Genomic DNA, 26,466 nt, shown 5'->3' with positions numbered 1-26,466 from the left:
AAAAATCTGAATATCATCAAATAATTAAATAGATGAAAGAAGAGACTAAAAAAAAAAAATAAGTGACAAAAGGAAACAACAAGACAGAGAGAGAAAAAAATGAATATAAACACGATTAAGAAATTATACAAATTGAGCAATATGTGCCATAAAACAAGGCATTAAAAGAGATTTTGAAGAAATAGAGGATCAACAAGAAGAACAACAGAGAAAAATGGCATAGGGATTCAAAAGAAATTAATCAACAACAGAATTGAAGAATTGGAAAATGAAAAGAGATAAGAGAATGAGTGAAAGAGCATAAGAACCAGAACAGAAACACTAGAGCTGAGAGAAAAACAAGACCGAGAAGAGAGAATATGAAAAGAATGAAGCTGATGTTTTTTGTTTTTTTTGGGAAGCCTTAAGACAAATCAGATGAAAACACAACATTTTATTTATCGTATAATTTGTTTAAGAAAGATCAAGTATCCATAGAAATGAAGAGGATTTAAAGTTATTCACTGCACTGTATCATCTGTTGATAGCACTCTTTTATTTGTAACCTTTACTATTACTTAAAGCAGGTGAAAACAAACATCCTAGTAAACACAGTAAAGAACAATTACAAACCAGTGTATGATGAAGTACATCCTGAATTATAGAAAGAAACAATATTTTGATATGTAAATAAATAGATTGTTTTCTATGCAAAAGAAATTTTCCGATCTCAAGCTTATTAACCTTTCAAATGCCACATTAAAGTTTATTTTTTTTATTGATGTAGACAGTTAAAGCATCATCAAACAGATCATATCTGAGTATACATATAGCATTATATAGTTTATAGGGTTGCATAACATTGCCTATCTGATCCAAATATGCGCCATTCATATATCTAGTGTAATTTGTGTTCAAAATACTGTAAGTGTACAAAATTACCCAATATTGGCCCCTCATTATTAACTTATACTCATATGCAAAAAATTATCCTTTTGTGAGAATGCATTTGTAGTAGAAAGCAGTGAAAACACCTTCAACTTACACACCCCCGCACCAACTTTCAGAACATGATCAGAATTACAGTACAAACTGCACATCACAGCTAATTCAGCCCTGCACCCAGTTATGATCAACATTTCAATACAGTAACAGTTCCAGCACAGACACCATGAAGTCAATCAGTCATTATCAGAGTCTTTAGGAGGCAGAAATGTCAAGGAATCATGAAAATCGTGTCCATACGGCCGGAGTCTGTAGACGCCATACATCAAAACCTGTATCTGGCTCTGAGACATGCCTCCGAACGTGATGGCCATGTCAGAACAACAGGCCTCCACGACGTCGGCTGGGTTTTGGCCCATGCTGTCGGAAATCAAGGAGCTGACGCTCTTCTTGTTAAAAAGCCCTTTGCCTTGGGCATCCTCTCCGTTTTCAGCGAACACCCCGCTGTACTTCAGACAGGTGGCGAGCTGCGTTTCTTCAGGTGTCTTCCACAAGGCGTTTCCCCGCTCTGGACATCTGTCCACGTCTTTGAATATCTCGATCAGCCTCCTCATTGTTTCATAGCTCAGCACAATTCCCGCTATCATACTCCACATAAATCCAGCTCTCCGGACTTTTCCGTGTGGCCAATGTAAAATGGCTGGCTTGGATCTTTATCCAACACCAAATACCTTGAGGTTCTCTATAATTGCGAATGTGGTGGGCCGGGCCACGAAGAACCAGCGCAGGTCTCCAGCGTTCTCGTAGGCGTGTCTGATGGCTTTGCGCAGCCTAGCCCACTCGTCCTGCTCCTGTAGGTCAACCGCCTCTAGAACTTTGGACGATTCTGAGGTGTAGAACACAGATTTGTCACAGTGCTTGCTCCAAGTGTCGTTGGCTGTCGCCCAGTGGACCAGCAGCTTGGGAGTGGACCATGATGAGACAGTACAACTCGAACCTGCAGGGTCCAGTCAGACATCTGAGACTCTGATAACTTCTCTCTAGTTCATCTTTGCTGACAGGTTTCAGATGATGGTGGAGATGCTCATGACCTTCTGAGTGGGTTCCTGAATTAAAGGTCTCAAAGAAAGACACCACCAGGCAAAATATGCCCCCTAGGATCATGCCTTTCATAAATGAACTGCCCTCGTACATCATGCTCAACCCTGTAATAGTTTAAAATAAGAATAAAGATTATGATTAGAACAAAACTATAATGGCAGTCCGTGCTCTAAATTACATTTGTTCAGCAATAACAACAAGAATCCTATCGTGGATATGATGAGATACGTTGCGATAACTCTACACTTCTGTTCCTGGTGACAATACAAAGCTATTTTACAAAGCAGCTAAGTTAGTCAGGTTTGCTGTACTTCCTTCTCAGAAGGAGAACGGCTACATCTGACTGCAAGAATCCAATAAACAGTTGACCAAAACTACACATTCCCAGTAATTAGTTAGTTATGAACTCATACCTTTCAATAACACAGAAGAGTGCTCACGTTTAGACGCTATGCCGTCGCATTCATTTCCGTACACACAAGCGGAAAACAGCAACAACAAAAAAGTAGCGTCTGTTCTGGGGTCAGTTTCACCTGCCCTCCATCTAATTCATTTGGACGGGATAAGGTAAGAAAGCTGGTCGCAGTCCAGCACTAGCTTAGTAGTACTGTCTTCTAGAACACGGATGTTTAAGCGGATGTCGAATCCACGCGAAAGGCACTGTGGGAAATGTTGTTCGTTTGTGTTGTCTCGCTGTGACAAACACGGTGGTAAAAACTACAATGACGTCGATTTCCTCCAAGTAGGCAAAGGCGGACATTATTTTCGTGTTTTTACAGACTTTATGTTAATATTATGTTAATACACAAAATACATTTTTACAAAAAAATACATATTTACAAAAAATAAATTCTAAATGATAAAAGAAGAGATGACCGTATTAAATTAAAGTAACTAATTTATGAAGGAATAAATTAAGTTAATTCAAAATAAAAACTGACAAATAAATAGACTTACTTTGTTTACAACTGTAGGTAAATGTAAGAGTAAAACAATACATTAATAAAAAGCCTTTCAAATTTAAAAATAAATAGATAAATAAAATGTAATTAATTTTGAAAATGCTATTTAAATCTAACAGTAAAAATAATATATTAATTAATCCCTCTTTTAAACTGCAGCTTTTTAAAACATTTTATAAAACACTTTTCTTAATCTATTTGCTGAAGTGCTTTTCTTCATTGTTTTGTCCTTTGTAAGAGAAGTAATTCTTGATCAAAAATTACTAACTTAATTACTGTGGTATGTAATGGATTTTTGGAGCCAGATGGTGCAGTTTCAGAGTCTTCCAGCAGAGGCCAGGCCGAGGGGTCAAGGAGATTTGATTGGTTAGCATGATGACTTCTGCATTAGCCCCTGATAGCAGATGTACGGTGGCCTTGAAGGGCAAAACAGAAAAAAAAGTTAGGTAAAAGGTGGGATCGAACCCCGGTCAATCGAGCCAAAATGCTAAGAGCAGACACTTATCCATCCACACCACTGGAGCCGGACAAAATGCTAATGCCAAAATGCCAATAAGGCAGATAATTTTGCACAAAGTGTAAATAGACATTCCGTATGTTTTATTCCATAGCAAGCACAATTCATACAACACATTTAAACAGAGCTACTTTAAGACCATCTCCGAACTTTCTACCACGACTCTGCTGTTTTTCGGTTGTTTATTTCTGTATACTTTGATTGACAGATGTCTCGTCCAGTCAGTGGTGAGTAATCCCAAACCAATGGTGCTGTCTCAAACTATACCTACCTCTTCCGGTTTGTCTGGGGGGTATTCCAGAAAGCATGTTAGGTGACATACCCGGGTATGTTTAAGAGTAAGTAAGCGGATAACCTCAACTTTCGGTTCCAAAAACGGAGGTAACTTCAGGGTATATTAGTAGTCATAGCAACTCACTCTCTGAACTTAACCTGCTCCGGAGCAGGTTATGTTCCAGGGTTAGTTCACTTCAGCGAGCCTTCAGTGGGCATGACAGTTAGCGCACAACATTATATAATATTACAATATGTAATATAGCCTATTATATATATATATAGCTATATATATATATATATATATATATATATATATATATATATATATATTTGACATGTTAATGAGGAAGGCGCTAATACAAGTAATAAATAAGGTAATATATTATTCTAATATGATTATTTCTTTTATTGGCAAATATAAGAGTTATCTGTATAAATTATAAAAGACTATGACAAGGTAATGTTTAACTTATATATATATTTATTTATTTTATTAATTACATGTTATCTCACACATGGAGCGGCATTTTCTATAATGTCTAAATTCTAAATCAAAATACATATCTGATATGACTTAATATATAATTAGCATAAAACAAACAATATAATTCACATTCTTCTCAGGGATTAAAGATTGAATGGAAAAAAAATAAAAATTATTGCACAGCCATCAATTAGGTGGCGATATGCACTAAGCATGTAAATGACTATTGAACAAAAGAAGAAGAAGGAAACAGCATGGCGTGCTTTTTCTTAGCGTCTGTTTCCATAGTGACTCGTCTATTCGTCGCTCTGTTGAGAATGTCTTGAGTCTTATGCTCTGAGTTGAATAAACTTACTCCCAGACGCGTTTTTGGAACCACATACCTCGAGTAAGCAAAGTTTTGGGTTTATCAAGCAAAAGTTCAGGGTGTAGTTCACGGTAAGTTAATCCTGCTTTCTGGAATACACCCCTGATTTGTCGTTGTGTTATCTGACTTGTTGTTTTGTTTTCAAATTTTTTCGTTGTGTTTATGACGTGTTATTTTGTTTTCGAATTTGTCATTGTGTTTTCTGATTTGTTATAATGTTTTCTGAATTGTTGTTTTTTCTGAATTGTTATTTTGTTTTTTAGATTTGCATTTGCGTTTGTAATTTGTTATTTTGTCTTCATAATTGTAATCTTTTTTGCCCTTCTCGGCCACCGTACTGATGCCGTTAATATCTACACCATCTGTTCCAAAAACATCTTTTTCCACTGAAAGTCTTTAAAAAAATGACCCATGCATTCTGACAAAATATGTTTTTCCTTGCCTTTTTTGTTGAAGGTAGTTGGCTTGTGTAATTTGTAAAGGAAACCTGCTACTTGCTTGTCTGTTCTTTTTATTTTCCTTGTAGGCTGTTGTCACCAAACCTGTTACCCTCTTCTTGATTTTATAAAGACAGAGAGAGTCTTTCTCTCTCAATTCATGCTAATTATAGCTTTCTTATTTATAGAAATAAATCTCTCCTATAGCTCATATTTCCTGCCCAATGTTTCTGATGAAACTCCTACTCATAAACTGACTGAACTCCATCTCTCACAAGCTAAGCTTTAATGCTGAATATGAGCTTACAGCATTTTATATATTAACAGGGCAATACAAAAGCTTTCTTTTTTGTGCAAGATCCGAAGAGATAAATACTCTTGCAATTGTCACTGAATACAGTAGCCTACAACTAAATAAAGCATCTTTGGTTTCTCAGCTGACATGTAATTTCCTGAATAGCTACCTCAAAAAAGATTTAGGCCATAAAAAAGGTAAAAGAAAGAAGCGATACCCGGTAATGCGCTATTAATTAGTCAAAATATGTTTTTATTATTTTTTTTTCTAAAGGGAAGGGAGAATACTGAAATGCTGTTTCTTAGGAAACCATTTAGAAGCACACTGTTAACATTAAACAACAACATTTCAGCACAATTACACACACAGTAAATAGAACACGGGACAATAAATATAAAGACATTACAGAAAGTAACAAAATGTATAACAACAACAATGCAAAAATCAAATAGCTAATAAAATAATTATGGCTGTAATAAGCCTAAAATAATCGAATGGACTTGAATGAATTATCCTTTCAACGTGCACTCAGAATATCACATTCGCCTAAAAAGCTCAAAAGTAACAATATTTCACTTAGTCATTTTGTATTAGAAGACAAAATTCCTTTGTTCCCTGCAAAGTGAGACACTGGCCCTTTAAGAAGAGACATTTAAATCTAGGCGTGTTTCCTGCTCCCGAAGAGAATCCAGCCCTGCTCGCATCCTACGACGCGAAATTGGAGGAAAGATTATTTACCACGCTGCTCAAATGATTCCTGAATAATCGGCATAGATCACAAAAGCCTTTACTCAGATTGATTTTGTATTCTTTTAAGAGAAAAGGGACGGCGAATCCTATCGGGATAGACGCTTTTAACCAACCTAACCAATGATATAAATGTCAGTCGGTCAAGGTCCACTCACACTCCAGATGTGCGTTTAGCGCGTTACACGCTTACTTCAGGTTAGCTTCGCTTTCTCATTCGAAACCTGTGTACATTTTGAACGGAAACACTTTCAAATAGTGCCATTATGGGAAATCTTCGCTTTCGGATGGGAATGGGAATTCTGCTTCTTGGTATTTGACTGGGACTTTAACCATGGATTTAACCGCAGAAGAGCAGACATGTAGAGCGACAGACTGATGATTTTAAGAAACACTGAAGATCCGTGAGGAAACACGGGAAGAATCCTACATACAAATCGTGCACGTGAAGGAAGAATTACAGTTCTGCAAAAAGAAGCTCATCTGTGTTTTATATTGCTGACAGCTCTCCATCGTTCGTTAATCTCAGGTTAATCATTAGTGGACACGATTGTGGTTTATTTCAGGTTAGGCTTGTACCTTTGCTATCATGTCGGCGGTGATGATAACACGGAAGCCTACTCGAAAATGGGAGAAATTACCTGGGAAAAACACCTTCTGCTGCGATGGACTGGTTATGATGGCTCGGCAGAAAGGAGTATTTTACCTGACCTTATTTCTCATCGTTGGAACCTGCTCTCTGTTCTTCTCCTTTGAGTAAGTGCATGTCATTGTTGATGATTAGACCTACACTGCTACAGACTCGAGCTGCTGAGCGTGGCACGCGCGGTATCAGTGGACAGCGTCGCTTTTTCCTCACAGTGGGGAATTTGCACTGTATATGGCCTTTGTTTAATGTCATTGCAAGAATGAAATATTATCTTTAATTAGCACTAGCAGTCAAAACATATTACAGCCACATGACAATCGTAACTTTTGAGTCAGAACTAATCAAATGATTGTGATGAAATGATGCTGACATGCATGTGTTTTGACAGCAGAAATGTCCGATTATTGAACTCGTTCTTTTGATTATTTCAACCGAGAACTGAGGATATCAACATGTTACTTTGAATATTCAATAACGATTTCAAAACGTGTACTGAGGAATATAAATGTTCCTTTAATATTCGTGCGTGTAATGACAATACTAAATTTCACAAAATCTATTCAAAATGTGTTTATAATTTGGTCGTATGACAATTTTAGCACACATAGCCTACACACTACAGTTAGTTTTAATAAGTAACATTTTTTTAAAGTTGATATTCAAAAAACTTATTATAATAATCACCCTTATAATAGTAAAACATTATAATCAGACACGAAAAAATTCCTTTTTTTTTAAACGACTCTTTAAAGCGAACTGTTCAAATGAGCCAATTCGCGGGAATGAGTCAGACTTACCATCACTAAATGACAGTCATAATCAACTCAATTCTCCAGAAGAAACAAGAACAAAAAATCTACAGAAGAACCAACCTTTTTTTTTTTTTTTTTTTTGGTTTTTTTTTGGCTACAAAAATATGTAATTGGACCTAGTTAGTTTCACTATAGAGCTATAAACATGTAGAGCACCCAACAACATAACTTATACCTAATAAATATTTTTGCAATGAAAAATCATACAGTTGTATTAAGATTAATGGCAGGTTTTCGAATTGTATGAGATCATTTGATGGGAAAGAGCTGTGTCATCTTTGTTATTGAAGCACGTTTTCACAAAAGCAGCTGTTTTTAAAGCTGGATGTGCTGCATGTTGGAGATGAGCTCCGTTGGGTGGATATGAGCTCCCTTGTGTGGACTTTGACGTCTGTGGTCGGTGTTTCCTGAGACTTGAGTGTTGTGTCCTGCCCATATCTCGGATCCTCCCATAGTCCTGTTCATCAGCGAAAACGATTTCCCCTGTCCCTATCAGATGGAGTCTGTCAGAAACTCTCATGTATGTTACTAGACCTCTTGAGGCAGACATATTAATGTATAGACTGGGGCTGAGTGTAAAAGTGTGATTTCCAAATGGTTTATTACATGAGAAGCTAATAGATGAACTGGGATTTTGTTTTGCATTTACGATTCAGTGTGTATAAAGATTTTACCTACACAAACATTGTCTGTATCCAATCTTCTTTATGGACCGAACTTGCCATTGGGACTTTCGATAAAATCCTGGGTATGACTATCACAAAAGATCCATAATTATTAAATATCACCCAAGGTTATTTATATAGTCCCTGCTGGATCTTTAGTTTCAGTAGTGCACATTTATTTTTATGTGCAATTTATCTTTTATTTAATACAGAGCATGAGATTTCAGAAGAGACAGACAGTGTTTATGGAAACACATTGCTTCCAGTTATTTTATATTTACAGGGAATTATTTATTGAGTTTTGCTGAATGCTGACGCTGTTGTGTCCTCATATGCCTCTCTGTCCATGGGGCCTGTTTCTGGACAATTTATTCCTCTGCAGACTGAGTTACAAGCTCAAGACTGATTAGCAGGGCTGGACTTTGCATTGCTCTTTCTAAAGATTTTTGTATCCTGCCTCCTCTTCCATTACTCTCCTTATGTGTCTTTGTTTGCTGAAAGTCTCTTGGCTGTACGTGTAAACAAGATTATGCAAGTTGCATTGCATTATGTTTGTACTCTTAGATATCAGATGTAGAATCAGTGAGTTTATTGTGTAGGCTAGAAATTTTGTAAAAAATCTGCTGTGGTTGTGTGTCAAAATAAAATAGACCCATAAAAATTAGTGCTGATCCTACACTCACTATAGCCAAGAGTTTGTCGATCCACCATTGGCTGAAAGTAAGAACCACTTGCTTTTGGCCCGATATCTTCAACTTAAAGGTGAAGTGTGGAATTCAACGTAAATAAAAGAAGGGTTATTTTGAAATAATTTTTAAATACTAGAATAGTATGTATTAATATTTCGAGGTAGCTTTTTATTTGTATGTTTGCATTTCTTTTAGTTGGCTAATATTTTAATTCTTATTTGTCTTTTAAACATTATCTTTTTTATTTTTAAATCTTTATTTTTATTTCAGTTTTAGTAGTTTTGAATAATTTTAGTATGCAATCTTATTTTGTTTCTATTTGTTGCCATTTTTTTTAAAGCAATACTTATCTTATTTCAAGTTTATTTCAATTTATGATGGAATAACACTGAAAAAGTAACTCATATCCCTGCATAATAAGCTGAAACAACTACAAGTAAGCCATTTGTAGACTGAATTCCTGAAGAGTGTAATTCTGTGACACTTTCAAAACAGCATTGTCGACCAATGCCAGACAAAGTGTTCAGGAAACCTGTTTGAAAACAGACATTGTTTTTGCTGACTTACACCCTTCAATCTTTAACATACTTCTCTCTAAAATGGTTTTCCACACAAGTTAAACTGATTCAGTAGCACTTGATGTGTTGACAGTCATCAGATTGTGTTGTTTAGTGGGTTCGCCCACTCATTCTTTCACTTTAGAAGTACATGGTTTCACTCTGCTTTTGTCCTGTATGTTTGTTTGTTTGTCTATACATTTTATGTTCATCGCTGAATGGTGGATAGTTACTCATGTTGTTGCTGAGGAAAGTCTAGTGTATGAGTCAGTGGTCAGTGTCACGGTCTGAGTGAGCGCTAGAGGGCTACTGTCTGTTGCTGTCCTTCTACAGGGGTCATGACTGTTTATTCTTTTTGGATTTTTTTGTCCCTGTGCTGTGTGACTGTAAAAATAGAGCTGTGGCAAATTTGTCTCCATGAGGGATTAGGATACCCTTTTTTTTTTTTTTTTTTTGCAGTAATGCATAATTAATTTGCTTCGTGATTCACTTGCTCTTCAATTGGGAAACTCTATATGAAGAATTAACAGAGGCTGTTCATGTAATTTTCAGGCTTGGCAATGTACCGGCATAACAACTTATATCAGTGTGACACGGCTGAAAATAGACTTTTGTACTTTATTAGTACATATTTGTACACCTGTATAGTAAACTTTAAGCTTTTCTGAGAGTCCCTTACTGGAAGAAAATCAACTGTTGTCACATCCGGATGTACAATTGCAGTTTATTTGTTCGCTTGCTAATCTTTCCCCACTTTATTGTTAGCACTATTGCATACTATTTTAATATCATATCATAATCAAGATTTGCAATGCAAAGTTCGAATGAATGAGGTGATTATTTGCATGTTGAATGTTTTTCCTTGGACTTGCAGGAGTGTTCATTCCTTGAGAGTTTGACCTACTATTTGGTTTGACTTAATACATATATCCATCTTTATCCCGTGTGCTTCCATCCTTAAAAGAATAACAAGTAGAAAATCTTTGTCAGTATTTGGTGTATCTGATATGGAAGCTTGTTTCTGCATCAGAGTCAAAACTAATACAGGTAATTATGCGAGTTTAAAATAAAGAGTATAGTAATATTGTGAGTTATGGAGGACACTATTCTATTATTTGTAATATGTGGCTAGTAGAGTTTTATATTTATACACAGCATATATATAGTATATTCAGTTAGCACTTCATCAAAGTTTCTTATGCTCACCAAGGCTGCATTTATTTGATCAAAAACACAGTGATATTTTTGTAATATTATTACAATTTAAAAACATCTTTCTCGGTTTAAAAATATTTTTAAAATATGTGATGACTGCTTATTTCTGTGATGACAAAGCTGGATTTCAGCAGCCATTACTCCAGTCTTCAGTCTCACAAGATCCTTTAGAAAATCATTCTTATATGCTGATTCAGTTCTCAAGAAAGATTTCTTATTATTATCATCACTGTTGAAAACCTTATTATAATATTTTTTTGTGGAAACAAAAGGCCTGGTTTCACAGAAAGGGTTTTAGACTAAAACAGGATTAGGCCACGAGGTTCAATTAGGACATTTTTGTAATTTTTTTTTTATAAGGTATCAAATACATTACTGGTGTGCATCTTGAGACAAAACAAAGGCCCTGACAAGTTTTAAGATCAATCAGTGCAAGTTTTTTAAATGAAACCGCTCAGACTTATATTTTAGTCTGGACTAGGCTTAATCCTTGTCTGTGAAACTGGGGGTTAATTTCTTTAAAAACAATTCCGTATAGCAAAATATTGAATGGTAGTGTATGATGTCACAACAAGCTCTCACATTCAACACTGTATACAGCATCAGAGACTATGTCTAATATATAAAATTTAAGGTATATAAAATTGTCTTCAGATTTGTTTCAGACTGAAGACTTGTCATAATAAAATTATATTTTATTTTTTAACCATCATCCCAGGTTTTTCTCCCCTCATTATCCTTTCCGGTGGGCGTATCGGATGTTTGCGCCGAGCACTATCAGTAACGATAGTTGTCAGGCCTCCCTGCCCCCACCAGTCTCCACCTAGAGACCAGCTAGACCAGTGAAGCAGCTCTATTGCTTTTACGAACACACACAGCTAAGCCTTTTAATAGCCAGCCATAAAACTCTACTGTTGTGCTTCCTGCTGTCTTAACTGAGGAAAACAGTCCTTTTCACCTAATTCTCTGTGGAACAGAGTGCAGATAATTCACTAAGGACAAGCTGTGAAAGCAAACAGAGGGGTGGAGATGCTGTAACATCTGTGTGCACGTGCATACAATTAATTATCTTGTTGCCAGAGAGCATGAAAAGTGTCTTTCCAAAACATTTGATGTCTTTTGCTAAATTTCCCCAATTTGTTTGCAAGTCAATATGAAATCAAACTGACCCCTGTTAATTTCAGTAATGCGTGTTTCTGGTCCTGTTGTTGAAATGATTCATTTGGTAGTATTATTCCAGAGACAACAATGGTTTTTATTTTTGTAAGCTTGAATCAAAACTAACTAATTCGTTCTGATAATGATTGATAATGTTAACTAAATGGCTGTTTCGGCATTGTTTTAGCAAACTCTCATTCAGTCTGGTTATATTGTGGTAATGCCTGTGGTTTTTGTGATCCAGTTGATTACCACCCTCCATTTTTTACAGCTGAATATCCTATTCAAGAACTGTCACATCAACGGAAGCCAAATGGAAATTTGGTGTTTGATTTTCAACAATAAAGTGTTGATTATGCATGCATATTGAGGCACAATACTTTTTTGTGTTTTCATGTTGTTTTATGGAGAAAGTTAATTGCTAATTATGGTGGTTAAATAACCTTGTGCATCAGTGGTGACGATAACAGAATCTGCACTTTTTATATTGGAGGGCGGTGGCTTCTCTCTTGATTATGGGAAAGAGGTCACATCCAGCATTGCATGATGGGTAACATCCGGGAAGCTTAGGGATGTGATAGGAACTGATGATGGAGCAGGTCCAGGATGCTTAAAGTCATTAGGCAGATACATCAACACACACGCACGCACACACACACACACACACACACACACACACACACAAGCGGTTCTCCTCAGTTTTGCTCTGCTTTGCCCCAGCACAGCTTTCACAATAATAAATGGATTTCCCTGCAGCATACTCATGATCTGCGCAGTGGAAAGTTGTTATCGACCCGCTCTGTTTCTGTATCACCCCCCCCCCCCCCCCCCCCCCCTCTTAATGTCTTCCAGTCTCACAGTTTAAAAAAACAGATCAAGCTAATCTGGCCTGTTCCACAGGTTAGAATTCCAGTGTACTGATGGCTCTGGTATGTTGACACACCAGTGTGTGAAAAACAGCTGAACTTGTACATGTAGCCTGACTAGAAATGATCCTTCTGAAGCTAATTCTTCTTACAGAAGTGATCTGTTGTACTGTGTGCTGGACCTAAAGCAATGACTATGACATTTGAGGAGACAAACCCACACTCTCGTATGGATTGGTTCAACCAGTGTTCTAGTATGCGTTGTAGTAGGCGGATTTGGTTTGACACGTCATAGTTCGTATAAAACTCTTTATATGCATTTTGTGTATTTTGTAGAGCTAGAAGTACCTATTATTATTATGTTTATTATTATATTATTATTATTATTATTATTATCTGGAAAACATACACTGAATTTAGTTTCATCCGTCAGAGTATTTTTAGATGTATACACATACAGGGTCCTATAACAGACCCCTGGTGGTCCCTAGAAAAGTGTTGTTATTTGCTAAATAAACGGTGAAAAAATCGCTTTCATTAATAAAATGTACCTAAATAATACAGGTCCCCCAACCACAAATCAACACAAACAACCACCAACAATACCATAGTGGCAACTTTTGTATGAGCAAGCACCACTTACATTTTTATTAAAAAATCTAGTTCTAAGTCTTTTTGTATTGTGTTGTCAGGACTAGTCATGTCCTCTCTCTCTCTCTCTCTCTCTCTCTCTCTCTCTCTCTCTCTCTCTCTCTCTCGCCGAGCCCACTCTCTCTCTCTCCCTCTCTCGCTCTCTCCCCCACGACGACCATCTCTCAATCGCGCTCTCTCTCTCTCTCTCGCTCTCTCTCTCTCTCTATCTCTCTCTCCGCTCTCTCTCTCTCTCTCTCGCGGCTCTTCTGTCTCTCTCTCTCTCTCTCTCGGTCTGTATTGTAGTTAGTGTTGTAAAGGTGTCCTTTGCACATGCAGAACGCTGAGTGTAGCAAATTTTCCCCCTCGAGAGTGGATGCACTGCCTGTGACGAGCTGTGACGTACCATTATCGTAATGTATTAGCCATACATATCTTAGTATAGTAGGTCTAGATTGCAGGAGAGAGTGGTGGAGGAGAGCCAGGGTGACCCTATTAATAGCTCAATGCGGTAGCCTGTGGAGCAGACCAATCTGCTGCAGGCTGAGAGAAGGAAGGCACTTTTACAGGAACCTAAGTCATCTGCAGTTTATGGGAGCAACCAAATTCATTGCTGTATGGCTGTCTGCCTGTGGAAATGGAGAAAGCACAGTCATTCATAGTAAACCATCCTCCCTGACTGCTTCATTGTTGGGTCTGAAAAGACTGTCTTTTAGGGGAAGGGCTGAGCCAGACAGATATTACAAACCCACTTCATCAATGACCTCCCGTTTTATTTCAGATAGAAACTAATTCTTCATCGAAAAGATAACAAAAATGTTTTAGTGTTGAATTTAGGAAAATTTTAGTCAAAAATACTGGCATTCCAATTGAAATGTTTGTTTTTAATGTGTTTTTTTTTTGTTGTTGTTTGTTTCTGTTGCCATTGCCAACATTAGTGAAATTAATGTCAATTGTTTTGGAAGAAAAAAACTTTCATTTCAGCAGTTTATGGGTTTAATGTGTAATTTTTTTGGTGCTTGCATCACCAAACAAAATCTAAGAATTATTTTACTTAAATTTTTCTTTACTTTTTTTACATCCTTTACCAAAACGCTTGTCCTATGCAGAGTCATAGCCGAAACATTGGCAATTTTTTTTTTAATGCAATTTTCTATTGTCATTTTAGCAGAATTTTTTCATCTTTTTGTTATTATATTATATTATATTATTATATATATTATATTATATTATATTATATTATTAATCAAATTTACCAAACATACCCTCATCTTTCATTAATCAGACAAGCTGATAGTCCCAACCTCAAACTCACAGGATTGCGTCTCTCAAACAGTTTCTCAAAGCATTTCGTGCCATTTAATAGCACACACATTCCATGCTTAACCTTTAGAGATATATTTCTCTTTCACTTTACATGATCATGTAACCTCTTTTGTAATCCTGCATGTTCACTTGTTCTGTACAGGTGCCCGTACCTGGCAGTGCACCTGTCTCCTGCCATCCCTGTGTTTGCAGTGTTGCTCTTCCACATTGTCATGGCCATGCTGCTCCGAACCAGCTTCAGTGACCCAGGGGTGCTGCCACGGGCCTTGCCGGAGGAGGCCAACTTCATTGAGATGGAAATCGGTGAGTGTAAAGGTGACTGAGTTCAGGGAAGGGGATTTGAGGTTTAATGCCATGGTTTGTACCATCAGTGCCACCTGCGGATGTTTCGACTGAGAGCGAGAGGAAGAACATGAATAGTCTAGCATACATGTTGCGTAAGTGGGGCGCTGTTAGCCCAGACCTGCTTATTAATTTATTGTTTTGTTTTGCCATTAAAATGGCTGAGTGCATTGGCCCATGAGCTCTTTTGAGTTCATCTGGGAAACATTGTGTTCTTCTGACTTCAAGTTTGATGGGCTCTATATAATGGTTATCTTGTAATTTTTTTTTTCTTTTGGAAATCACAGATATTGAAGAAAATATGTATTTTGCCTTGTAATGCACGTAATTTTTAGATATGCATTTAAGGAAAAGCTCTTCCAAAAATCTCAACATTACGAATGTGATGAGGCAAGAAACATTAACACAGCCATTTTTAAACACATTTGGTATACAATAAAGAGTGCATGGGAGCATAAATTCGTTCAAGTTAAAACATTATGAAACCCTAACAAAAAAACTGGTTCCCCCCCCACCAACAAAAAAAAAATATCCCATGCTTATGTTGAATATGCACAAGTGAGATTTCAGACGACGTGAGCTGCTCCAGGAGACTTTGAATCCGATCCATGCATTTCCATCCCATTCCTGCCTCTCTGCTTCTGTACTTTTTTGCTTTTCTTCACTTTACCAACTATTAAAGGCACAAAAAATAAAAATAAAAAATTGATATTCTTCACATGACTGGTGAACACCCACACAATGCCATATGTCAACTGACTTGAACAGAATTCAGTGTTATGACTGTTCAAAGTGAAAATTTGATCTTTTTGCAGGGGTGTTTGGCAGAAACTGTTGAGGCTCATTCAAATCCAAGGCTCACTGAGACATTTGTCTTGTCTTTTTTTCTTTCTTTTTTCAAATAGCAAGGATTTGCTTGGACGAAGAATCTGCTCAAACATTCATTGTTAAATAGTAAAAGACATTGCCTTAGTAGATTGCCTTAGACCTTTGTCTGTCCTCATCTATAGTGAGGGAAGTCAACTGAAATGCCCTACTGATTGTACACATTTACCCTGTAGCAAAAAATATCCATTTAAAGTGGGTTTGAAAATGCAAAACTGAAAACAGGGAATTAATGTGTAGTTTTTTGCAAGCTTGTTCTACTTTGAATGTCAGAAAGGTTAACATCACTGCACCTGACTAATTAAATGCAATTAAATTAGATTAACTTGCTGCTCTTATCTTGCTAATTTAGCTTCTAGTGATTCATTTGTGTGGTTGTAGCTCTGTGGGAATATTGCCTTGTCTAGTTCAGTCACTAGCCCATCGCCATTCACTTTACTGATTACAAGATGTGGACTAGAGTAAAGATAAACTCATCTCCCTACACCCCCCACCCTCACTTCTCTCCATTCTTCCTCCCTCATCTCTACTCCCCTCCCTGGTTTCTCTTTTAAATGAGAGCACAGTTGTTACACATCAGCACCTCCGCTGAAGCTCAGACATGCCTAGGGGTGGTGCAGCATTTGTTATTACTGATGTTCACTAAACCAGGACATCATTTCTCTTGGCAATTCCCCTGATAAACCACAGTATTCTCTGCTGTCATTAACTATCCACTAGCCCCCATTTTCACACTGATTTTGTGTCGCATGTTCACATCTAGAATTGTTCTACAGCTCTCTCTAATAGGGTTGTGTTATATGCTGGACTGGTACTACAGCATGCAGTAGTATATCATCATCATAATGCAGTGTGAAGTGAAACATAAAAATGAATACATTTGAAATTAATGTTTAAATGTAGAAAAACATCTGTCAAAAACCTGCATGAACAGCCCCTAAATCAATGGTTCTTACCTTTTGACTCCAAGGCTCCCCAACGTCCACAGCAATGTTGGTAACACTTTACAATAAGGTGCATTCGTTAACTAAATTAGTTAACGAGCTAAGCATGAACAAAACTTATACAGCATTTAATAATCTTATTTAATGCTAATTTCAACATTTAGCCTACTAATTCGATTTGATTGCTAAACAGCAATAAAAATTTTTTGGTATTGATTCCACTGTACCCTCTCAAAGCAGGGCAGTTTTGTTTGACTACTGCAGCAGGGCAAAGATTGATTCCTGCAAATTTCCTCTGCTCTATTCTATTTTTAGATGAATGTCTGTGTGGCTGATTAAAAGTGGCTGATGCTGGATCAGATGCAAGTTTGGAAGTGCTGTTTTAGCCAACCCAGGCATGTGGATTAAGAGGCAGCTGTGTAGTTCTGCCTCCCGAGTACTTGATAATGCATACATTTTACTAGAGTATAAAAGTACAGAGTTGAGAAATGTGAAGAAATTACCTTTTGAAATGTAAGTCTTATCTTTTAAAGAAGTGCTTTGCCTTCAGTATTGTTGCTATCAAAACAGATGAAAGTGAGTCATTTTGAAAAAAATGCAAATAAAGAAAAGGCAATAGAAAAGATGCTTATTTTTCTGGATCTGCATTCAGATTCAAAGAAACAAAAAAACAATAGAAATTAGTGGTAATAGAAAATTATTTTCCTTAGAAAGCAAATTTTTCCTGTTTTCCTTAGAAAGCAATTTATCAAGGTAACTACTAGGGTTATGTTAAATTATATGAAATTTTTTAGTGTATAACTATAATAAGTACATATACAACAGAATTTTATTAATTTTGTAGATTTTTGCTTTGATTACTTCACGTTTGTTCAGTGAGTCATTCTGTGGTCAAATATACCTTTACTGTGCTAGCTCCATCTTTTCTACAAAAATCACACCACGATAATGTAAATTAGTATTTAATGTTTATTTACTGATTTATTAAGGGGGATCATGTGCATTCAGCCTGTCATTATTGCAAAATAAACCCTTTAGGATGATACAAGATCCCTCTGCTTCATGTCATGCTCATTCTGCTTCAACTTTAGTGCAAAAATCATTATACTTGTCATACCAGCACCATTAATAACTGTTTTTTGTACTTAAGGTTTTGACCTCTTTTCACAGATCCACACAAATTTTCCTGGCTCTGATTTATTGGTGTGTTTTTCATGTCTTTTGTGATTGAGTCATGGCATCAGCTGGAGTGGCCTTGAGTGAGTCCTCCATCAGAGACTGTGCTGTGTGTCATGCATATGGATCTTAATCGACCTGAGTGGCTGTTGGTTGCCACGTTGACTGTTTCTACCCATCTCTTATAGAAGCGGCCAATGGGAACGTCTTGGCTGGACAGCGGCCTCCACCCCGCATCAAGAATGTGCAAATTAACAACCAGATCGTCAAGCTGAAGTACTGCTACACCTGCAAGATCTTCAGACCCCCTCGTGCTTCCCATTGCAGCATCTGTGACAACTGCGTGGGTAAGTGAATGTCCCTAACATTTTACACTACAAACATGAATGGTACCCTCAAATTGTGTGGCTTGTTAAGGAGAGGTGTGCTGTTGTTGTTGTTGTTGTGCCTCCACCTCCATAAGAATTTAACTTTTATTCAGCAAGGATGCATTAAATTGTTCTAATGTGATGTTAAAGATATTACAAAACATTTTTTATCAAATAAATTCTATTCTTTTAAACTTTCTATTAGCGAAAGAATCTAGAAAAAAAATACCAGTTTCCACAAACATATTAAGCAGCTGTTTTAAACATTAATAATAATAAGAAATGTTTCTTGAGAATCAAATAAGCATATTAGAATGATTTCTGAAGGATTATGTGACACTGAAGACTGGATTAATGATGCTGAAAATTCAGCTTTCCATCACAGGAATAAATTACATTTTGAAAAATATTCAATATAGAATACAGTTATTTTATATTGCAATAATTTTATTGCAGCATTACTGTTTTTTTTTTTTTTTTTTTTTTTTTTTTTTTTTTTGACCAAATAAATCCATATTTATGATGAGGCATATTTTAAAAACATTAATACATTTTACTTAAAATATACTAAAGTATATTTACTATGTATAAACACTAATTAAATAGTATTAATTATTGTTGAATTAATATTAGGTATCATGAATTAAAAATAAATAAAAAAATTTTTTATTAAGTATTAGTAAGTCAACAAATGATTTGAACCTTACAAGGCCAATGTTATTTTGTAACTTACAATGCAACAACATAAAAAAATTCACAAGCATTCTTACCTTTGACATAGTTGCACATGATGTGCCATTTGATACTCCATTATAATAGTGAATTGTTGAGAGATGAGTCAGAGATTACACACACTTACTCACACATATTGTAACAAGGTTTGTGAGATATGCTGATATTAGAGTTCACTGAGGGCTCACTTTTGCTCTCTTTGCACAGTCATCCTGAACACAGGGCCATTTGTTTGGCCGGCCTGCATCTGCCACACACACACACAGTCTCTGGTTTGAGTGCCATCTCCCTTTTAGCAATTAAAAATATATGCCTATCTCTGCCAGAAGATCCACACTCACTGTTAGAATGTAGAAAACTGACTTTCACCAATCTTAATAAGAGTCTTAAGATTCTGTGTCTTTCTATCTCTCAGACCGGTTTGACCATCACTGTCCCTGGGTCGGAAACTGCGTAGGAAAGAGGAATTACAGATATTTCTACTTGTTCACACTCTCTCTGTCTCTGCTTACCATCTACATCTTCGCCTTCAACATCGTCCATGTGGTTCTACGTGAGTATCGCAGCAAGAAAATGTTTGTGAGTGCCTGAGTGTCTTCACTGTTGACATCCAAAATCGGATTAATTAAAGTGGAAATTAAGTTTTCATGTTATCGGTAACTATTTAAAATGCACAGCCGCTCCACCGGTTTACTGATCGTGGTTTCTGGGAAAACATCTGCCTTTAAGCGACACTCAATATGTATGTGAATACGGTTCTCTCAGGTGTGTTTCAGGATATTGGAAAAGCCACTATATGCGCTCGTAAATGTCTGCTCTCTTTTCTTCCTTTGATCTTCCTCTTCTCAAAGTGCACTATAGACAGCAAGGAAGAGAGAAGCAGAATTCACGTGAATGCCTGGACAGTTTGCTCCGAGCCTGTGATCTTGGTTTAAAGTGAAACACATCGTGACTGTCATTCATTTAGATTTTTTTTTTTCCATTATTCAGTTTTTGTTTACATGTACAGATTTTACAGGTCTGAATCTGAATAAATTCAGTCAAAACTTCAGATACTGAATGTAATGTTTCCATAGCAATGATAAGCTTATGAGTCCTTCCGGAGAAAGCACTTACCCCACACCGTTGACACTGGATACATGTGGCACATCGCAACTCGACAAAGTTAGATCTCTCTCTTATTATAATAAACAAAGCTGTCTACACTGCTAGCATATTTTGCATGTTTCTATTTTAGACTTTCTGAAGAGTAAAGCTAATCCCTTTATTTTCCCCATCCACTTGAAATTAACCTTTTTTTCCACAAATATCTTGTGCGAATAATCTAATTCTTTCTGACCATACGTATCCGCACTCATTGGTTACCCTAAAATTAGCCAATGCAACATGTGCACTATTAAGTCTAATGAAGCCATATCAAACCTCATCATGTCAAACCTTCACCATAGGCTTCATTTATTTGAGAGCTGTTGTGTAGGTAAAAAAATTTATATATAATCATATATATCTATAATATATAGAAAAATGACATAAAATTTGTACATGTACTGTGGCAGATTGAAAAGGTGCTTGTAAATGAACAGTGCAAACTTCTCAGCTCTGGCAGAGTGTGGGTGGATGTGAGAAAATCTTCTGTACTTGTAATGATGGGAGAGAGTAAGGGAGATGCTGAGAAATCTGATGCAGTGAGTTACTGCTTGCATGCATAGATACATAATGTAAATAAATAAAATCTTTGTGTTTTATAGGTTCTGTAGACTCTGGATTTGTGAATACCCTTAAAGAAACTCCCGGAACATATCCTTTCACCTGGGCTGTAGGACCACTTCCTGAAGATATGAAAACAAAATGAGCTCCTGATAAACCCGTCATGCTGTAAATGATCTATCATGATAAACACAGTGTTTGCATACTAGTTTTCTAACACTTAAATAGGCAAAAAGCATGTATTTTCTTTTATAAAACCCTTTGTATTGCTGAACAAAGAAATATCCAAGTTCAAACACATTGTTTACGCTGTATTGTAGATATTTTTGAGCATGTTGTTTCCTTGACTCCCCATTGCACTGTGTTGGAGGTTCTGGTGTGTTTTTTCACGATCTGGTCTGTGGTGGGATTGACTGGTTTCCACACCTACTTGATCTCCCTCAACCAGACCACCAATGAGGACGTAAGTCTTTTTCTTACCTGTCTGTTCCAAAGTCTATTGTCGGTTCTTGACTCCTGCTGCTGTCACATGGCTGGAAAGATAAACACATGCCCTAGAGCATTTCAGCACACTAGATCCAGCAGTCACCTTGGCAACAGTGTTGTCTCAGCAAGCAAGCACAGAGAACATATCAACATGAGTTTTATGTACAGTATATACAGTATTTATGGCACTGTTTATGAACAGGGTACACATTGCTGTCTCATTATGTTTGGAGTATTAGAGGCACAAATCTCATGTTTTTTATAGTAACAATTTCCTATGTTACATAAGCTATTATGTAACAAGATTAACCTTGCATGAAAAGAAGCTTTAAATGCATCAGATGTTTAAACACATTAAAAAAATATATGATTTTTGCCACCAGAGGTTTTGACTGTATCCAACAGATAAAATCATCATAAAATCATACACATCAATTGACAAAGTGTGTATATATATATAATAATTTATTCCTGTGATGCAAAGCTGAATTTTCAGCACATCACATTACTCCAGCCTTCAGTGTCACATGTAACATCCAGTCTATCACAAAAATGATCATTTAGAAATCATTCTAAAATATTTTTCTGATTATTATGAGTGTGTGGAAAGCAGTTTTTCTGCTGTTCTAATATATTTCCATGAACATAAAAGGTTAAAAAGAACTTGCATTTATTCAAAATAAAATAAAAAAAAAGAACTCTAATAATATATAATAATATATATTCTAATATATTTTTCTTTACTATCACTTTTTATCAATCTAACACATCCTTGCTGAGTAAAAGTATTGATTTTATCTAAAAAAAAAAGAAAGAAAAAAAAATTACTCAAATTATTGACCAACAACGTATATTGTTATTACAAAATATTTATATTTTAAAAACATAGCTTATTTTTTTATTTTTTTATTTTTACTTTTTATTCATCAAAGTATCCTAAAAAAAAAAACACATGTTCGGAAAAAATATTAAGCAGCAGAACTGTTTCCAACTTTGATAATGAATCATCATATTAGAATGATTTCTAAAGGATCATGTGATAATGATCCTAAAAATTCAGCTTTGCATCACAGAAATAAATGATAATTTAAAGTATAATAAATTAAAAAAACAATTATTTTAAGTTGTAATAATATATCACAATATTACATTTTTTTTCTCTGTATTTTTGATCAAATAAATGCAGGCTTGATGAGCAGAAGAAACTTCTTTCAAAAACATAAAAAATAGTAATGTTTCCAAACTTTTGACCTGTACTGTGTGTATATCTGTATATCTGTATATATATATAAAATTTTAATCATTTAGTCTAAATATAAATCTTGCAATCTTGATGCATACTGTAGGCTTGATTTTATTTGATTTATTATCAAAATTTTACTCATTTTGATGATTATTTAATATTTATTTGCTATAAAATTGCACAATTGCATTGGATTTTATAAGTTACACAAATCAGAGTTTATCTATATTTAGTTGCAAATATCACAGTAAACCCAAACCTGACAAAAATCCCAAACCTGAATATATATATATATATATATATATATATATATATATATATATAAAAATTTAAAACTCTTATCAACGTTTTCTCAAGGTTAAGCACTTATAAAAACTTTTAACAGGTTTGCAAAAATCCCAAACCCCTTAAAAAATAATAGAAAATATATCTGATTTTTTTTTTTTTTTTACTCTGATCAACATTTTCTGAAGGGGAAGCATTTTTATTTATTTATTTATTTATTTTTGGGTTTTCCATATTATATTCCCTATTCATGGAAAATGCCGTATATGTGTAATATCTAACAAACTAGCACACATGCATAGATTCCCTGCAGTGGTTTAAGTTTATTAATGCTCGAATTTAGTTTTGCAGAATCTGTAGTTCTGTAGCACTTTCACACTTAGCCCTAATGATTAATTTAAAATGTTTTTGCCACATTTGCCTTCTGGCCCTTCTTTTCTTGTTAATAATGATTGAAGAATGGTGAGAAAGGAAGGAAGGGAGAGGGAAGGATGTAGTTGCTGCAAGTAATGTGGTGTGAGATGGTGGTTGTTCTCCTTAGCATAAATCGGATTCTGCTTATAATAGATTTATCAATACCTGCAGGCACAGTCATAGATGCCAGTCAAATTCAGATACAACTAAACTTTTTACTGAAACCAAAACCTGGTGTAACATTTTTGAGTGGAATACCACACATGAAACTTAGAAACTTTAGATGATTTTCCCCTCCAAATTTGCCTGTGATGCATGCATACATTTCTATCTAGGAGCAGATGAAACAGTAAAGGCATGTCTTTTTAAGATGAGGACCCTTGAAGTGCTTGATTAGATCAAATTAAATCCATAGGGGTGGAATGGCTAGAACTGAAAAGGCACATTTAAATAAAGGATAACAAATAAGAGATTCTTTTTTATCAAGCTCCCGTTTGCACGCTTTATAACATAAAACATCAGAGTGCATTGAAGAGTCAGTAGAAAGTTGGAGGATGAATCAGATTGTAATGGTCCGTGGCAGTTATGACATTGTGCTGGTTTTATTTTCTGAATTCTAAGTCCTTCATCTCTCCTGTACAGATCAAAGGCTCGTGGTCTGGAAAGAACCGTGTGCAGAACCCATACAGTCATAAGAACATCATCAAGAACTGCTGTGAGGTTCTGTGCAGTCCTACTTTCCCTAGGTAGGAACATTACTGTAGTTTTGCTTGTATACAGTGGCCCCATAAAGTTGTTTAAATGGCATTGCATTAGACGACAAAATATGGAAACCTACACTTTTATCAGTAAACCCCAGCATTTGTTTGCAGATGCCACATGGTTTGATATTATTTTTTATTGGCAAGTCAGGAAAATGCCTCATCTGAACACAGGATTATATAACTCTTTCTCTCTCCTTCTAGTGTGTTGGACAGAAGAGGGGTGATGCTGGAAGACTCATCTAGCCCCACCCACTCTGATGCGTCTGCTGCTTCCACCCATAAGAGCAGCAACCCTGTTTCACAAACCACAGTAAGATGGCATTTTTAAAAAAATGATTTTGAGTGTACATTTGGCTGAAATGTTGCTGGCTGCCTTACTGTGCATTGAGTAGTGAGTCTGCAAGAAAGATCCTAAATCAATTACCCTAAGAGCTGGGAGGTTTAGAAGGCCAGGAAAAAGAATCATGTGGAGTAAATTAATACATTATGTGGCTTTAGCTAGATTTGGCTTTCACAGGGCAGATAGTCATAGTGCTGTAGTCTGTATAGCACTGCATGTACAATATAAAGGATATTTATATATTGTTTGTTATTTATTTATATATATATATAATATATATATATACACATTCATACACACACAATTGCAATATAGCTTACTTAGTGCAAATTTTATTTTACAATTGTACTGTAAAATACAATTCTTTTTATACTTCTATTTTACTTAATTGTATTTCACTCAAAAATGAGAATTTATTACCATAGTAGTATTTCTTGATGTTTAATATTTTTATTTTTGTTAGTACTAATAATCATAATTAAATTTGAAAAATATTTGTAAATTATATTAAGTTAGACAGCAAATCGAATTTCATTAAAAATAAAAATATTGAAATATATATACAATTATTGAATTGGCTAGACATTCAGTGCAATCGGTATAAAATATTAATTGTCAAACAGTGTCAAAGTTGAAAATGCTTTAGATTTTTTAAATGTTCCATTAGTTACTAGATAAGAATTTCCCAACTTTTTGTCTTCTGTTCTCCCACAGAACTATTTTAACTCCTTTTTTCCTTTCAACTACTGTCACACTGAAGATAATTTTGCATTATCATTAATCATGATTATTATTATCCTTCTCTCTCTTATAAGAAGATAACTCAAGCTTGACGATTTTTATTAAACAAAACAAAATTGAAATCTTTCCAAGTTCCCTCTGAACTCTGCTTAAGTACCCACTGGGTACACATACCTCTGGTTAGGAATGACAGCACTCACACATTTACATACAAGTAAATAACACTCCTTGATTGCTAACGTAGTGTTTGTACTTTCTGCAGAAATCCTCAGCTCCGCTGATTCCCAATGAACACACCCCTGATGAAGCCAAACCTGGCATTGGTGCAGGCACCCAGAAGAGCACCAGCTCCCCTAAAGGAGAGAAACCCCCTTCACCAACATCCCCCAATGCTGTCGCCCCTGCAGTCATCAAAGAGTCGACCCACTAGTCTCCAGACTTCTCTCAACCCTCTGAATGTGCTCACAAAAAGGAACACACACAGAAAATCTTGTGATTCGTTTAGAGCAGTGGCCTATGTTCTCTGATACTCTTTCACAGAACGGGACCCCCTCTGGCCGGATCCTGCACTAACACTCAAGACAAGTTCAGGTTTTGAGACTTTCCTCTCTGAATCACAGCATGATGAAACTCACATTGAGGGAAATGGGGAGCCATAGACTGAATGAGATGAGAATGGGCTACCCTGAAGCGTAATGAGGACATTATTTCCCTCGAAAGAGCTTGTGAAATGTTTGGTTGATTTTTCAGTGTCATTACCCGTTTCTGTATAGCCTGCCTCCATTATTCATAGCCCTTTGTGTGCCCTGTGAAACCCATTACAAGCTTCTATAGTAGTTGTGCGAAATCCCCTGTGGATCAGACTTCTTTGTTTTCAAAGTGTGATAAGGAAAAGTGCTTTAGCCATAAACGGACATTTAGGCCCAACACAACTGCTTTATTCTGATGATGGGGCCTTTTGGGTCAGCTTAGTGAGTCAGTCCGTTATAAATGTGATTCAATTCAGTGTCAAAACAGAAAGTTAAGCTCAGACTTGATTTTACAATCAGCATTGATGATAGAAAGCAGAGGCTGTAAGCTGTGTGAGTAAAGGCTGATCTGCATCAGTAAGAGTGCCTTATCTATGCTCTACCATTACATCTATAGAGGACTCCATAATGCCCTAATGCTACTCGCATCTCTATAAGTTTGTCTTTTTTTTTTTTTTTTTTTTTTTTTTAAAATTTTACAACAATATCGATCTATAAGAACGCAAAAAAAACTAACAAAAAAAAAATCGGAGTAAATGTACATAATGTAAAAATAACTGAGAAGCTGCAAAATCCCTAAGAAGTGGAAAACATGTCTGATTTATTAATATTA

At 35.9% G+C, this 26,466-nt stretch overlaps 1 protein-coding gene and 1 pseudogene across 1 annotated transcript; one reads left to right on the top strand and one right to left on the bottom strand.

Annotated features, from left to right (window-relative positions):
- Window positions 1–831: 831 nt before the first annotated feature.
- LOC122147459 lies at window positions 832–2,690 on the bottom strand (annotated as a pseudogene).
- Window positions 2,691–6,672: 3,982 nt separating this feature from the next.
- Window positions 6,673–25,951, top strand: LOC122133919 (palmitoyltransferase ZDHHC9-like). The gene is made up of 9 exons (XM_042770233.1): window positions 6,673–6,866; window positions 14,820–14,980; window positions 18,213–18,371; window positions 19,540–19,677; window positions 20,873–20,921; window positions 21,192–21,294; window positions 23,902–24,005; window positions 24,225–24,333; window positions 25,367–25,951. Exons 1-9 carry the CDS (start codon window positions 6,700–6,702, stop codon window positions 25,532–25,534), a joined length of 1,158 nt encoding a protein of 385 aa, XP_042626167.1. The 5' UTR covers window positions 6,673–6,699; the 3' UTR covers window positions 25,535–25,951.
- Window positions 25,952–26,466: the final 515 nt, after the last annotated feature.

This window comes from Cyprinus carpio, chromosome A14, assembly GCF_018340385.1.
Source record: "Cyprinus carpio isolate SPL01 chromosome A14, ASM1834038v1, whole genome shotgun sequence".
Taxonomy (NCBI): Eukaryota; Metazoa; Chordata; class Actinopteri; order Cypriniformes; family Cyprinidae; genus Cyprinus; species Cyprinus carpio.
Note: the sequence above shows the minus strand (reverse complement) of the source record. Positions and strands in the feature narration are given on the sequence as shown.

Coding starts and splice junctions, on each gene's coding strand:
- LOC122133919 (XM_042770233.1), top strand. CDS start 6,700: ATGTCGGCGGTGATGATAACACGGAAGCCTACTCGAAAATGGGAGAAA. Junction 14,981..18,212: donor CTTCATTGAGATGGAAATCG/GTGAGTGTAAAG, acceptor CATCTCTTATAG/AAGCGGCCAATGGGAACGTC. Junction 24,006..24,224: donor TGCAGTCCTACTTTCCCTAG/GTAGGAACATTA, acceptor CTCTCCTTCTAG/TGTGTTGGACAGAAGAGGGG.